Source organism: Nicotiana sylvestris, chromosome 9 (assembly GCF_000393655.2).
Source record: "Nicotiana sylvestris chromosome 9, ASM39365v2, whole genome shotgun sequence".
NCBI classification, from domain to species: domain Eukaryota; kingdom Viridiplantae; phylum Streptophyta; class Magnoliopsida; order Solanales; family Solanaceae; genus Nicotiana; species Nicotiana sylvestris.
The window spans coordinates 71,307,197-71,323,307 of NC_091065.1; the positions used below are offsets into that span (position 1 = coordinate 71,307,197).

Consider the following 16,111-nt stretch of genomic DNA (forward strand, 5'->3'; position numbering starts at 1 on the left):
GTACAAGTATACATGTTTTCGTAGTCAAGGATTCAGTTATTCTATGCGGTCACGGTTCATTCGATCGTTTGGCCCGACACATCATTTTCCTATCGAGACCTTTTTTTGGCTCATCTTGACTTCTTCGAGAAGGTGATCTTCCGGGGGGATGCCCCTCAGTGTTCGAGGTTGATTGAAGAGAAACCTTGAATACTTGTTAAGTTCTCCTTAGGTAGCATATAGATGTTGTCTCGTTAAAAACCTTGCCGGTAAAATCCTTCTTGGGATAAAATCCGATCGAAGGAAAAGAATGCAACGCATGCTTTAAAACCTAAGGTATTCGCGTCGGGGGGTGTTCGACGTCTTCCATTGGACACCTTAGCAGTAGTAACGTTTGAGCATTGATATGTTCCAATTGCTTGGAAGTTGTTCGCCTTCCATGGTACCGAGCTTGTAGGCCCCTTTGCAGATCACTCCGAGGATGCGGTACGGTCCTTCCCAGTTTTGGCCTAGCTTTCCGTCATTAGGGTTTTGAGTATTTAGGATGACTTTCCTCAGGACTAAGTCCCCAACTCTAAAATGTCGGAGATTTGTTCTCCTGTTATAGTACCTTTTGATCCTTTGTTTTTGGGCGGTCATTCGGACCAGCGAAGCTTCTCGTTTTTCATCCAATAGTTTGAGGGCCGCAATCATGGCCTCGTTGTTTGGGCTCTCGGTGGTGTGTCTTAATCTGGCGCTTGGCTCTCTGACCTCTACCAGAATCAAAGCCTCGGCACCATATACCATAGAGAAGGGCGTTTCTCATGTGCTTGATTTCGGAGTTGTTCGATATGCCCATAGCACTTTGGGTAATATTTCTCTCCATTTTCCCTTAGCACTTTCCAACTTCTTTTTAAGTTTTGAATGATGGTCTTGTTTGTAGATTCAGCATGACCGTTTGCACACGGGTGGTAGGGTGTCGACAGGATTCTTTTGATTTTTGATCCTCGAGGAACTGTGTTACTTTGTTTCCGATGAACTGCTTCCCGTTATCACATGTTATCTCGGAAGGAATCCCAAATCGACACATGATGTGGTCCTAGATAAAGTTAATGACTTCTTTTTCTCTTATCTTTTCGAAGGCCTGCGCTTCCACCCATTTTGAGAAATAGTCAGTCATAAATAAAATAAATCTAGCTTTGCATGGTGCCGTTGGCAGGGGTTTGACGATGTCCATTCCCCACTTCATGAACGGCCACGACGACAAGACCGAATGCAGTTGTTCACCGGGTTGGTGAATCGTCGGGGCAAATCTCTGGCATTTGTCGCACTTACGAAGGAATTCTTTGGTGTCCTTTTCTATGTTATCCCAATAATAGCCTGCTTTGATCACCTTTCGGACTAAGGAATCGGCACCGAAGTGATTTCCGCAGGTGCCCTCGTGGATTTCTCGGAACACATAATTTGTGTCCCCCGTCCCCAGACATACTGCTAGGGGCCCATCAAAGGTTCTTCTGTAAAGAGTTCTGTTTTCATCAAGCGAGAATCGGGCTACTTTAGTTAGCAGCGCCCTCGACTCTTTTGGATCTGCGGGTAGTTTCCCACTTTCCAAATAATCGATATATTTATTTCTCCAAACCCATGTCAGGCTAGTGGAGTTGATCTCGGCATGACCTTCCTCGATCACTGATTTGGATAGCTGAACAATAGCCCCGGGGAGTAGTCATCTTCTTCGACGGATGATCCCAGGTTTGCGAAGGCATCAGCCTCGCTATTCTACTCTCAAGGTATGTGGAACAGAGTCCATTCTTTGAAGCGGTGCAATGTGACTTGAATTTTGTCTAAGTATCTTTGCATCCTGTCTTTTCGAAACTCGAAGCTCCCATTTACCTGATTTACTACCAGGAGGGAATCATATATTGCTTCGATAACTTCAGCTCCTAGGCCTTTGGCCAATTCCAGACCTGCAATCATAACCTCATATTCGGCTTCATTGTTAGTCAATCTTATAGTTTTTACAGATTGCTTGATTGTGCCACCCGTAGGCGGCTTCAGAACTATGCCGAGCTCGGATCCTCTTACATTTGAGGCACCGTCAGTAACAGGGTCCATACCTCGGAAGGTTTGCCTGTCTTTAGTAAAATCTCTTTCTCTACCTCAGGCACGAGGGAGGGTGAAAAGTCGGCCACAAAATCCACCAAAATTTGGGACTTGATAGCCGTTCGGGGTTGATACTCGATATCATATCCCCCGAGTTCGATGGCCCATTTGGCCAATCGGCCCGATAATTCGAGCTTATGCAATATGCTTCGGAGAGGATATGTTGTTAAAACACAAATATGATGGCATTGAAAATAAGGTTTCAGTTTTCACGATGCGCTTATTAAGGCAAGAGCTAATTTTTCTAGATGCGGAAACCTAGTTTCAGCATCTCCCAGGGTCCGACTTACATAATAAATAGGGAATTTCATACCTTGTTCTTCTCAAACTAGCACATCACTTACCGCTATTTCGGATACGGCCAGGTATAAATACAACATCTCATCCTCCTTCGGGGTGCGGAGTAAAGGTGGGCTAGTCAGATATCACTCCGACTCCTCTAAGGCACGTTGGCATTCGGGGTCCTTTCGAAGTTTTTTTCTTTTTGAGTAAGGAGAAGAAATAATGACTTATGTCTGATGATCTCGATATGAATCGGCCCAAGGCTGCTATCCGCACGGTCAGCCATTGCACGACCTTCACATTATTTACCACCGTGATTTTGTCGGGGTTGATCTCGATTCCCCTGTTTGACACCATGAAGCCTAAGAATTTGCCCAAACCCACTCCGAAGGCACATTTCTCGGGATTGAGTTTTTCTGAGGATGTCGAATGTCTCCTGCAAATGAGTCAAATGGTCCTCTACGCACAGGGACTTAACTAGCATGTCATCAATATAAACTTCCATGGATTTGCCTATTTGATGTTCGAACATATTATTAACTAGGCGCTGGTACGTGGCTCCCGCGTTTTTCAGCCCGAAGAGCATTACATTAAAACAGTATGTACCGTACTTCGTGATGAACGACGTCTTCTCCCTATCCCCGGGGTTCATCTGAATTTGATTATACCCCGAGTAGGCGTCGAGAAAGGTGAGGGTCTCATGACCGGCCATGGCATCGATCAAGCGGTCGATGTTAGGCAATGGGAATGAATCCTTGGGGTACGCTTTATTTAAGTCTTTGTAATCTACGCACATTCTTAACTTATTTCCCTTTTTGGGAACTACCACCACATTGGCCAGCCATTCAGGATATTTTACCTCCCTAATAGACCCTATTTTGAGTAGTTTTGTTACCTCGTCCTTGATGAATGCGTGTTTTATTTCAGACTGGGGTCTCCTTTTTTGTTTCACCGGTTTGAATTTGGGGTCGACACTTAGTCGATGGGTGGTTATTTCCAGTGGGATTCCTGTCATATCTAAATGGGACCAAGCAAAGCAATCGATGTTATTAATAAGAAATTGAATAAGTTTTTTCCGGAGTTCGGGGGTTAGTCTCGTTCCTAGGTATACCTTCCGATCTAGGAGATGTTCGATCAAAACGGCTTGCTCCAATTCTTTAATAGTCGACTTCGTTGCATCCGATTCTTCGGGGGCAACGAAAGTTTGGGGAGCGAGGAAATTTTCCTCATCATCCTCGGGGGTCTGTTTGCCTCCCAGCTCTTCCGAGGTAGATTGTATAGAATTTGATGCCTCCTAGTGGACCGAGAACATTTCCTTTGCCCCATGTTGTTCTCCATATACTGTCTTTATGTCGTCCTTTGTCGGAAACATCATCATCTGATGCAGAGTTGACGATATTGCCCTCATGTTGTGTATCCGCGGCCTACCAAGCAATGTGTTGTACCTCATGTCACCTCCGATGATATGGAATTTGGCATCCTGAACAGCACCGGATATATTGACCGGGAGGGTGATCTCCCCCTTTGTTGCTTCGCCGGCCATGCTGAAGCCGTTAAGGACTCGGGAGGTAGGTACGACTGATCGAGCAATCAAAGTTGTTCTACCACCTTTGACCTGATTACGTTGGCCGAGCTACCTGGATCCACGAGTACACGTTTTATTTGAACGTTATTCAAGAGAAATGAAATTACCAGCGTGTCGTTATGTGGTCGAGTCAAGGTCTCAAAATCTTCCTCGTTGAATGCAAGGATGTCTTCCGACATGCGGCCCCGAATCAACCCTTTCGTTGCAGCGGACACTTTTACCCGTTTGATCACGGGTCCTTGGGGAATGTCAGTCCCCCCAACGATCATATGAACGATGTGCTGAGGTTTTCTCGCTCCGTTTCTCCTATCTGTCTCTCTTTCTTCCCGGGTGAGATTTTTTCGAGTTTCTTGTTGATTTTCTTGGCGTGTATTCCCGTTAATATAGGAACCGACATCAACGTGTTGGGCGTTGCGTGAGACCGTACCCATGGGGATCGATTCCGGTGCACTCTCGAGGTTTTGTGGTGGTACACCAATACCTGGAACAGCAATACCATTCTCTCCATGGTCCTTAGGACCGTTGTTTTCATGTGCATGCACGGAGTTAGGCATTTTGACCTAAAATCAAAGATTCTTGGACTAGAAAAAATGTGAAGAATAACGTGTGTTATGCAGTAAACTAGCAAGAAAACAATCACTATTATTTTTAGCCCCACGATGGGCGCCAAACTGTTTACCTTGAAAATGGTAATTACAATTAGATTTGATTTTGTGGTTCTAAAAATACGTGATTTATTTTTATGCTAGTTGTTAGGCAGTAGATGCTAAGTGTGAGACTAAAAAATAAGATAAGAGCTCGAAGGCAGTGTGTCAAGTAAACCGAGTGGCTGAGGATCGAGACCTCAAGCTGGCCTAAACGGGGCCTCGAGGTCGAGCTAAGCGTTAGGCAGTGACCGGCCGATGAAGGTCTAACAATTTTAAGAGCTTTGATCTGAGCTCTTTATGATCAATAATGAGTGATAAATGAAGAACAATTAATGAAACGCAACAAATGTAAGCAATAAATATAAATAATAGAATCGAGGAAGAATGTGTTTAAGTTAGAGAGCAGAGAATATTCTTGTATATTGAATATTGTGTCGTGTCCCTCCAAGAAATAACAAGGGTCTCCTTTACGTAGGAGGAGAATCTCAATATAGTACATATGCACTTATTACAAAGAAATATAGCTAGTACATACTGGTACTATTGTTGTAAGTGTTGTCAGCTTTGGCCACATGCCTAGGGAGCTTCCCGCTTATAAAAATTATTTACAATCGTATCACTTAAAAACTAACTGTACTAGAGTAGGAGCTTGTCAACAGATCATCTTTACAAGGTGAATGTCCGTGATGTCCCAGTAAAATTTCTAAGAATATATGTTTGTGGTTCCTTTAAACAAAAGATATGAGCAGTCTTTTGGGCTACTATTTTTCTATCTCGAGTTTATCCACGGATCATATAAAGATATTTGCACAACCGGATCATTTAAAGGCCAAGTATAGGTATTTGTTCACACTACGCATTAGTTGGTGAAAAGAGGACTCTACCCTATTGGAGCAGGGCATATTACACTCTCATTGTGCATATATTTTACACTGTCAATAGATAAACCTTACTCTTTTCAAGGTCATAGTTAACCATGCTAACTTCCTATCATTTATCCCAATAACCATGTTTGAACAAAGTTGGATATCTGCTTGCTTTCTGAAGTTGTGGCGATACAAGAGAGAGATAGAGATAGATGCAATATCCAACATTTATGGCGTAAATGTAACAAAGATGGAAAAAAACTGATATTTGAAGACCTTAAAGAAAGTAGAACCTCAAAGAAACTTCCAAGTGAAGAACCTCAACAAAAAACCCACGGTTTATGAAAGATAAAATGTCACACCAGTCCAAATGCTCTCATCGTCCTCCCTTAATATGCTCAAACAGACTTCTTCAGAATCTCTTCAGAAGGAATCTCGAGAGTTGCCCCGGCATGTTCTTTCTCAGGCTTCACCACTACATCAAACAGCATTCCAATTAATTTGTGAAAAAAGTTGCAGAAGTTAATGGATCCATGCAAACTTAACAGAATATCAAGCAACTTAGCTGATACAAGGACATACTTTCAAATAGTGTAAGCTGATATCCATTACTATATTAAGGAAATTTGCATGGTAAACGAAAATAAAGTTATAATTCAAGATTTCGTGAATTGCCAGTTTTAGAATGTTATTCGTCTTGACTAGATTTTCTAACAGGTTTATGCACCAACACTCACAAGATATGATGATTGAGTTTTTCATTTGTGATATCGAAAAGTTCCCAAGGCTCATACTTGAAGGTTGTGGTAATTGGACTTAATCACAAGTTGACAAAATTATTCTTAAAGCTTAACTTGCAAATTTTAGTCCACAAATTAGACAATTGCAAAGAGATGTGTCTCGACAACAAGTCCACAACACACTACTGAATGGTCATGTCATTACAAGCAGATAAGTCTTAATGAAAATACCTTTTGATATTCTTGTGTGTGAAAGATCTTAAAGAAAGTTGCATATTCTAAGCATCAAGCTCCTAGGGCCCAAATAACTAGAGCCTAGGCACTGTTAAGGAATAAGGATTCAAACGCATTAGAGAATGCCTAGGCGCTAAACTTTGGAATGTGCACATGGACACTATCGATTAATGCCTAGGAACTGTTATAAAGAACGAATATTCGGAGAGTCTGCAGTTCGGCTGGCTCAGCCTCTAACGTGTAGGTGCAAGGTGCTAATCTATATTTTAAAAAAAATGGAGAACAATCACATTCTTCAATCGATTGTGCTGTGGTGGTTACTCCGGTTGTTCAAATCAGAATTCTCCAGGTTATAGTTATCTGGATCACTCAAACTGAAGTTCACAAAGATTGCAACAAAAATATACCATTTAAATAATGGTTAACTATTGTTCGAGCTTGTTCTTTACAATTGTGCAATTCAACGGGTTGTGAAAGTTGTAAGAAATCATACAACGCGTTGAAATGAGCTCTGATAAATAACATAATGCAACTCAGATTTGCATCGGGTAACTAAAATAAGTTCTCCTATGTAATCTCATCTAGTAACATTGTCATCAAGAAAAAAATGCCTTTGCAGCAATAAAACAAACAGCTGGTGTGTGCCAATTGAGTACTCCATAAGATCAAGAAATTGGGTGGGGGGGGGGGGGGGATAGCACAGGAAATTAATAAATGTAATGATATATAGGATTAAGATAATGGGGCAATAAAAAGAGCATAATTTTTTTTTACCGAAAGCACCAGAGGGGCTAGATTTAGCTTGGACGATCATGGTGGAGATGAACTCAGAGGCATCACGTGCGTCATCCAACAGCCGCTGAATGTCGGCTTCCGATGTCACGTGACGATTCTCCTCGAACTTATTTCTGACCTCGGCCGCGGATTTTTGGAGCATGAAACCGTCGCCGGCGAAGGTTTTCCGAGTGGCCTTCAGCACTGATCTGTAGGCTCGAAGTGCTTCTACTGCTCTCCCGCTCGCCATTTTCCTCCCTCCGTTGTCTCAATGAGCTTAATTGATAACCCCGCGACTATAATTTCTCCCTGAATTAGAGAAATGTTTATGCAGAAGAGATTCAATTTATATGAATTGATAGTGTAAATCTTTTAACATAAATTTTTTTTAGGACATGTTATTTATCAATTATTTATATTATATCAATGTAATTATTAAATTAAGTGATTTATATTTACTCTTTTAAGTGATGTGATAATATAAATATTTTTTATATATTCATTTGATATAAATTATACCGACATAACCTTTTAAGATCACAACTCTTGAAATCTTACTTGTTTTCTTGGATCTTGTATAGAGACAAACTATACTAAGCAAATTAAAACAGAAAAATATTTATTTATGTTAACAACATACCGCAATTCCTGTTTACACAGAAAACAATAATATAACATAAATCTATTGCATACTCTTTTATCACCAAACTATTAGTTAACCAATATTTATTTTTATCCCATTTATTATTTAATTATATATTTATTTTTGCTAGGTGGTTGTTGTTGTTCTTATAGTTAGACTTTTCTATAACAGTCATTTGCTGTAAAATCCAAAGTTTTCCTCAGAACCAAATTTTTAAATTATATTTTACCTTTCTATAACATTTTTTTACCTATAACAACAACATATTTATAGAAAATTTAACTATTAAGCTCTTAGATTGTCTACAAGAGAAAGCTATTGAACACTTTTTTGCTGAATTTGGACACGAATCTTCGCCAATTCAAGCGTTATATCGCTAGTAAGAGAATGAAATCTACAAAAAGCTGTAATTACATAGTTCATCTATCAATCTTAAAAGAATTTCTTTTTCTAGGTACCTTTAAAATATCTGCCTTAGAGTTTTTTAGTTACTAATTTATTAATAATGTATTAGCTTTCTTCAATATTTAAGTAGTGAAATATCCATATCTTTTGAGATTTTAAATATGAATAATTTTATTATCTTTCATATATAACATTAAAAAAAGAAAAGTAATTAATTTTTGAATAATTTTTATCTATAACAACCAAAAAATATTTAAATGTCAAATGTTGTTATAGGTGTATAACAACCATTCATTATAAAAACAAAAAATATCAAACAAATGAGGCTGCTATAAAGATAGTTGACTGTATTATTTAACTAGTATTAAAACTCGCGCGATGCGCGGATGGTACTTTTGAATATTAGTGTGATAATATTGTTCTTAATTATCTGCTCACTTCAATGCTATTAAGTATGGTAAATTTACTACATAAATAAGAAATATGGTCAAGGATGATGAATTTAAAAGGTAGCCATCTCAAACTCAAAAATCACATAATTTCTAATCGTACACTTTAAGAACCGTTTTCCCAGGTTCCTAAACTAGGATGTTGTGGCATAAAGGCTGGAGTATTGATTCCCTTTTTTTTCATTTTACAAAGGTGACATCAATATCCCATACATAAAACATATATAAGAACTTTAAAGTTTCACAAACACAAGTAGATACGGAAACCTTAACTACAAAAAGACACTTATTCAACTCTTGATTCATTCACTTAACTCACATATAACATTAAAAGGTTCCTTCTCATCATTCTGTAAATGATATAACAATATAAACGTTCAAATGCGATAATTCAAAACTTTCCAGTAGCTCTTCTAATATCAATCAAGTCGATAACATAAAGAGTCAAGTAACTTTAGATTATAAATAATGATTCTAAATGGCAGAAACCAAATTAAAATACAACTTAAACTACTTCTCCTTCGTACCAAACTACTTACTAATGTGATCGTCTAAATAACCTTATTTCATAGATTTTTCTCCTGTTTAATCACTCTTTTAACCTTATTACTTGATAATTATGCAAGATTATAATCAACTTCTATTACATATGGTCCAGTATCTTCTCTACTTCTCTTGGCAGGATTCCTTGCAGGAGAAAGTATCTCATTATAAGCCATGAAAACCTACAAAAAGAAAATAGTTAACAAATAATCAGAAAAGACAAATAAATTATTAAAATCATATTGTAGATGAGAAACAAAATGTATGAGATACTAAAGTCACCCTCGTAAAATGGAAATGTCAGTTATACATAGAACCTTACATCTCATCACTACTAAGCTCGAGTTAATCAAGCTTAAATCTTCTAAAGGAAGACTCCTCCAACTACATTCATGCATGATATCACACTTCATACCTCTCTGACTAAGCATCGGGACTAAGAGTATATCCAAAAGGTATATAATAAGGAAAAAAATAGTGTAGATAATGAGATCTACCTTAAATTAACAATAAACTTTCTTCTATGACTCTCGATGGGGTTAAAGGAGAGAGGGTCAGGAAAACATCCACCTTCTCTGTCATTGATTTGCTTTGACAAACCAGAAATATCTTCAGGTATTTCATCTCAAGGGCTCTCACGTTTCACACTTTGTGGTGCATTGACACCACTATATAATAACAAATTTCTGTTAAAGTTAAGGCTTTATCTCAGGAAAAAGCTAGATTCAGCAGGTTGAAAACTGTCTTCAACTTCATGTTGGTTGTCATTGTAGGATAAAACCAACATCACCAGAAGTTTAATGTCCGGACCTATAAACATAGGATTTTCCCTCTTCAACAACAAAGAATATGGAAAATTGTACAGAATGTCCACAATTTGGGTAAAGGAGAGATACAACTGGACTGCGGTCAGACATATAGTAAAATTTTCCACTAACTGCGAAAGTCAAACATCACATCACAAAGAATTAACCCTGAAAACACTAATATACATGTAGTTGGGGAGCTTCTCGTCACCACCACAAATAGAGCAGTAAAAAACCAGAAAGATCCTTTTATATTTGAAAAATGGAAAGGAAAACATTGTTTCAGCTCTGGACATACTATAAACATGAAAATAAGTTATACTCTATATTAAATACTCTGTATAAGGTTATCGTTCTCGCTGATCTTAATAACATTATAAACTTTCGCATGCACTTTAATGTTGGAGCTCTTAACAGTCACTTTAAACATAACTTTTTTGTCAAGAATGTCATATGACTCCACTAGATAAAAACACTCATCAACAGCACCAAAAGTCTAAGACCATATTAGTGTTAGAAGTTCTAAAACACAAAAAGAAATAAAATAAAAGGTACATTTATTAAACCATCCCTTAAATCATTAGCCTATTTTTCATTCTGGTAGACTACGTCATTTTATGATATACTTTTTATCTTGTTTCATTATTCACGTTAATTTAATAATAACAATATCATTTGTCTACAAAGATTGTTGGTGCCAAAAAATGGCAAAGGGAATGGTATCAAAAAAATAATAGAGCTCTTCATTTTGTGTGATATAACAAATGGCCAATTCCTATAACTATAAGGTGCGAGTTAATTTTTACTATAATTTTGCATATATACCATATTTAACTTAATTGAAAAAATATATTATCAATTAAAATGAAAAACTATACCTCTACTGAACTTTGATTTAACTCGTTAACAGATTTCCCTATGAGTTTTATTGCTTCACGATCCCAAAGCAACAAAGATATAAAGCCAGTGCGATTCATTACTTGCACTTGAAGCTTGTACATGAAAGATACGTTTAGAATAAGAAATTTAAACTTAAGTTTTATTTAATTTTTTAAGTAAATAGAGAAGCTTATCAAACCTATGAATGGCAGAACTATCAAGGCGATCACATTTCTTGCAGTGAAATTTACTTCCAATTTTATCAACCTTCTTCGAGCATCTCTTGCACCCCAAATGTAACCATTATTTTTCAAGTTGCAGATTCACTACAGTCACAACAATTCAAATTTAATTGTTGGAATATCAATCTAAATGCCAAGGAGCATAAACTGTGAAGTTTTCATTATATTCCATTAAAAGATAATGTCCAAAACTAAATAGATATGCAGTGATAAGCATAGATATTCAATTAATTCTATTAATTTCGCTTATTAATTTTTGAATCGAATATTGAGGTACGTTATCATTATATTCCATTAAATGATGATCTTCTAAACCAAATAGATAAGCAGTAGTAGGCATCTAAATTCAATTAGTTTCATTTATATAGCTTATTAATTTGTTGATATGAGATTATGAGATTTGGTATCATTTTACATATAAAAATAATGAAACAGACGTGCATAAGGGAATGTCACATCAACATAAGCATTTAGGATTACACTCCGAAGTTTCAGATTGTGCATTGCTCATAAACTTATATAACAAAGATTCTAAAACATATATATTTGCATATTTGAGAAAAAAATAGTATTTTTAGATCCACCATTGTTATACATACACAACATAACATGCTAAAGCAGTTTAATCAATCACCTCCATGCAGTCGACCAATTCTCTAATAGTTTTAACTTCTACAATTCCATCAACCAACACATCAGAAACAGAATAACTACGCTGAGAAGGTATTTGACTGTTCCTGAAAGAGTTAGCTTCATTCACACTTGCCAATCTGCATTTACGCAAGGTTATATTTGTTTTAACTATAAACAATAATTTTTTTAGTATCCACATAAACTTAATTTTTCAAATAACTAACCTGGACTTAAAATCAACAGCTTGAGGAAGATTCGTATTAATCCAGAGCTTTGAAGCATGCCAAGTATTACGCACAGAATACCTGCCTATATATAACATTAGTTTCAGAACCAAAAAATTAACATAAAATAAATCTCTCATGTCAGCAAGACAATTGAAATACCTTGAAATTTGTGTGCTTTTATCATCTGCATAACCACTATAACTGGCTGATCGGGTAATTCCTCCAAATGTAGCAAGATTTGGTCTACGAATTCTCCTAAAAAATTGCTGAAATATTATTCCTCCTACATAAATTATATAACAACTTAATTACATGATAAGTAATCTTGTTAAAATATATAACAAAGTAAAGTCATAGACGCAATCTTACTCATGATCTTTAAGTTCCACATTCATAAAAGTACTGGTCTTATCACCTTGGTTATGTGATTTTACTTCACCATAACTTACAATCTCTCTTATGACATCTATAATATATTTTTTTTTAAAAAGTCACTACAAAGTTGATAAGACATTCAACTAAAAGAACTACGAAAGGAATAATTACCGAAGAGTTCACTTTCATCAACATCAAGTTGATTTACTAAATACTCCTAAGGTCTTAAGTCGAAGATACTCATACCAAAAAAGCTGATCATTTGATTCCTCTACAGTTGTCTTATGAGTAAATGCCAACTTCAATTTATGCCGCGTGTATTTAAGTTTTATATTATTTGGTCCAACCACAAAGTTTTTTATAAAGTACAAACCCAATTCCTCTATCTTTGGTTTGAACATGCGTATAAGAGATCGACCAACAATCACATGAATCTGATCGCCCCATAAACAAACAATTCATAAATAATGTTGAATCAGGGAAATTCTCAATTGTAGAGTGTTGTCACAGATTATATTACACAATCACCAACGAGTAAAATATAATATTTGAATGCCTGCCTTTCCCAAATAACACATAATGCAGATTTTATGTTAATTACAGTTCATATGACACTAATTTTAGATATTTGATAGTTTAATATATCCAAAAATGTTCTTGCCCATGAAAAAAGTTATTTCAAAAAAAAAATACAAATGATTTCAAGTATATAAAAATTCTTTTCTACTTTAGAAAAAAAGTATTTAGTTTAAGGCTTGGCGAACACTTCTTTACTTTGTTGACAGATAAACAAATAAAAAAGAATGCACCTTTTCATTTTAGAATAAGTAATATATTTCAATCTAGATCATAAAAAACTAAAATTGCAGTTGATTAAATATACGCAGAACCTGATGAATTCCATAGTACAAATTAGAAGATGGAGATTGTAGTCAAAATATGAGAAAAAATAAATGCATTTAAAAAGGAATGCACCTTTTCGTCTTGAATAATTAATTCAAGGGAGAACAAATTGTCAGGTTTATCGTGGTCTAGAACGTGCCACAATTTCACTACTCGTACCATCAAATTCCAACTCATCTTGTTACTCGATATATCACTGGTATAGTCAAACTTTGTCGTCACATTTTGCCTTAGAGAAAGTTTGATCAAAGAATTGTTTGTACAAAAGTATATGCTCGATGCAACTATTATATATATATATATAATGTACTGAAGACAAACCCTAAGCAGTAATTTAATAAAAAAATTCAGTTGCTATATATATGTGTAAAGTATATAATATATATTTGCATATCATTTTACTTGCTATAGATAAGAAAAAAAATACGTGTGTTTAGGTGCATTAACTTTATAAAAAAGAAATTTTCATAAAAAAGCCGGAAAATATGTGATTCAGCCCATAAAATATAAGGGCAAGTAGAAATTTGAATTCCAAGCAACTAATTTAGGATTTATATCTAAAATTAAGGAGGAAAGTCATCTGCACAAACATACCTCGAATTGGATTTTGGTTGGAGATGATAAAATGTAATTGCTGTTGGGAAATTATGACTCTTTTCCAAGTAGAAATCTCTCCATTTTAGATAATAAACATTTCGATCTGAGGAGGTCTTTGCGCATTTCTAATTTTGTAAACATACACTGTTTCTTGTTGCTAATTTTCTTCCCATCTTGCATGACCAAGTGATGTTGACAATTGAGTTAAGATGAGAATTGAGAATTTTTTTTAGGAAGAGATAGAGATAAAAAACTTTAGTAAACATGAAACATGATTCTTTTGTTTAAGATGTAGTGTTTTTTGTAATTTTGAGTGTTTTTTAATTTATTTAGTTGAAAACATATACAATTAACGGTAAGTGAAATTTTCTAGAAAAGAGGCGATAAAATTGGGATGATTGAGTGTTTTTTGGCCGATAAATCTGTATATTAAAACACTTATTTTAACTGAAATAAGTTGCCAAATGTTTTGTTAATAGGTTGTCACTTGGCTTTTTAATAGCCTGCCACTTGGCTAAATGAGAAGACAAACTTTCTTGCTTTAATATATACTAGTAGTCGTACCCGCGCGATGCGCGGTCAATATTAAAAAAATATTAATTAAATTAAATTATGATCAGGCTTGTTTGATCTTATTAGATCGTATTGCTTTAATAAAATTCAATTGTCATCTTATTTGTCAATACGATATACCCAATAATGAAATCTCTATTAAATCAAACGTACTTATATAGTCAATGAATAACTTTTTTGTTCTATTTTTTTTATTATATTAAACAATATTTAGTATTCGCTTTCTTTTTGTAATATATGAGAAGATATATAATTTATTACTATTGATTTTTTTTTTATTTTAAATTTTATTCCGTTGTTCTTAAAAATATTATCTAAATTTTAGTGAATAAAATCTATGTTAAACTAACGGGACTTATACAGGCAGCGCATCAAATAACGTTTTTGTTATGTATTTTTCTTTATTATATCTTTCAATATTTAATACTATTACTTTGTTAATAGAAAGTTTCATTAGCATATTACGTTATTTAATATTTTTCTCTAAAGTTTTTTTTTATTACTTTATTTTTGTTTTTTTATTTTTAAATAATTTTAAAACTCCAACTTAAAACTACTCCCCAATTTGAATTGGTAATTTATTATTTTTTTAATTTTATTTTTTATATTAAAATTATATTAAAACTCCAACTTGAACTACTCCCCAATTTGAATGGGTAGTTTTTTTTCTCTTTTTTTCGTTTTTTATAGCTTTTTTATTTTAAAATAGTTTAAAAACTCCAACTTGAAACTACTCCCACCCAATTTGAACGGGTAGTTACTTTTTTATATATTTATATTTTCATTTTTAATTATAGTTAATTATAAGATATCTATTTTTATTTTAAAATTATTTTAAAACTCCAACTTGAAACTATTCCCCGATTTGAATGGGTAGTTTTTCTTCTCTTTTTTTTTTGTTTTTTTATAGATTCTTTTTTGCTTTTTTATTTTAAAATAATTTAAAAACTCCAACTTGAAACTACTCCCACCCAATTTGAATGGGTAGTTTTTTTTTATATTTATATTTTCGTTTTTTATATAGTTAATTATAAGATATATATATTTATTAATTCAAATAAAGTAATCAATTAATATATATATGAATATATTCATATATATGGTAGTTTTATATTTTTTTATTATTTTCGTTTTTATATATATATTTAAATTCAAAAAGAATAACCAATAATTAATTATTAACTAAATAATAAATTTAGTAACTAATTATGTCATGTGGCTTTTTTTTAGGCTGCCACTTGGCTTAACGAAAGGGCTTTTTCCGCTCCTTTTAGTAATATATAGATTCTGTTGTTCTTAATAATATTATCTAAATTTTAGTGAATAAAATCTTTGTTAAACTAACGGGACTTATACATGCAGCGCATCGAATAACTTTTTTGTTATGTATTTTTCTTTATTATATTTTCAAATATTTAATGCTACCACACTGTTAATAGAAAGTTTCATTACCATATTACGTTATTTAATATTTTTCTCTGAAGTTTTTTTTATTTCTTTATTTTTGTTTTTTTATTTTCAAATAATTTTAAAACTCCAACTTAAAACTACTCCCCAAATTTGAATTGATAATTTATTATTTTTTTAATT

General features: G+C 34.4%; 2 protein-coding genes across 5 annotated transcripts; both read right to left on the minus strand.

Annotated features, from left to right (window-relative positions):
- Window positions 1-5,643: 5,643 nt before the first annotated feature.
- On the minus strand, window positions 5,644-7,573 carry LOC104228793 (mitochondrial zinc maintenance protein 1, mitochondrial). The gene is made up of 2 exons (XM_009781337.2): window positions 7,247-7,573; window positions 5,644-5,973 (listed from the first exon to the last, which is right to left on the minus strand). The coding sequence occupies exons 1-2, from the start codon at window positions 7,494-7,496 to the stop codon at window positions 5,897-5,899; spliced, it is 327 nt and encodes a 108-aa protein (XP_009779639.1). The 5' UTR covers window positions 7,497-7,573; the 3' UTR covers window positions 5,644-5,896.
- A 1,589-nt stretch (window positions 7,574-9,162) lies between these two features.
- Window positions 9,163-14,231, minus strand: LOC138877114 (uncharacterized). 4 transcript variants are annotated; one of them, XM_070156667.1, is made up of 5 exons: window positions 13,946-14,231; window positions 12,233-12,328; window positions 12,071-12,155; window positions 11,848-11,983; window positions 9,163-9,468 (listed from the first exon to the last, which is right to left on the minus strand). In XM_070156667.1, the coding sequence occupies exons 2-5, from the start codon at window positions 12,261-12,263 to the stop codon at window positions 9,361-9,363; spliced, it is 360 nt and encodes a 119-aa protein (XP_070012768.1). In that variant the 5' UTR covers window positions 12,264-12,328; window positions 13,946-14,231; the 3' UTR covers window positions 9,163-9,360. The 4 variants fall into 4 exon arrangements, 3 of the variants coding, with proteins under 3 accessions (XP_070012768.1, XP_070012767.1, XP_070012769.1); XM_070156666.1 differs by having other exon boundaries at window positions 12,233-12,356; XM_070156668.1 differs by lacking the exon at window positions 13,946-14,231 and adding an exon at window positions 13,424-13,501 and having other exon boundaries at window positions 12,233-12,356.
- Window positions 14,232-16,111: the final 1,880 nt, after the last annotated feature.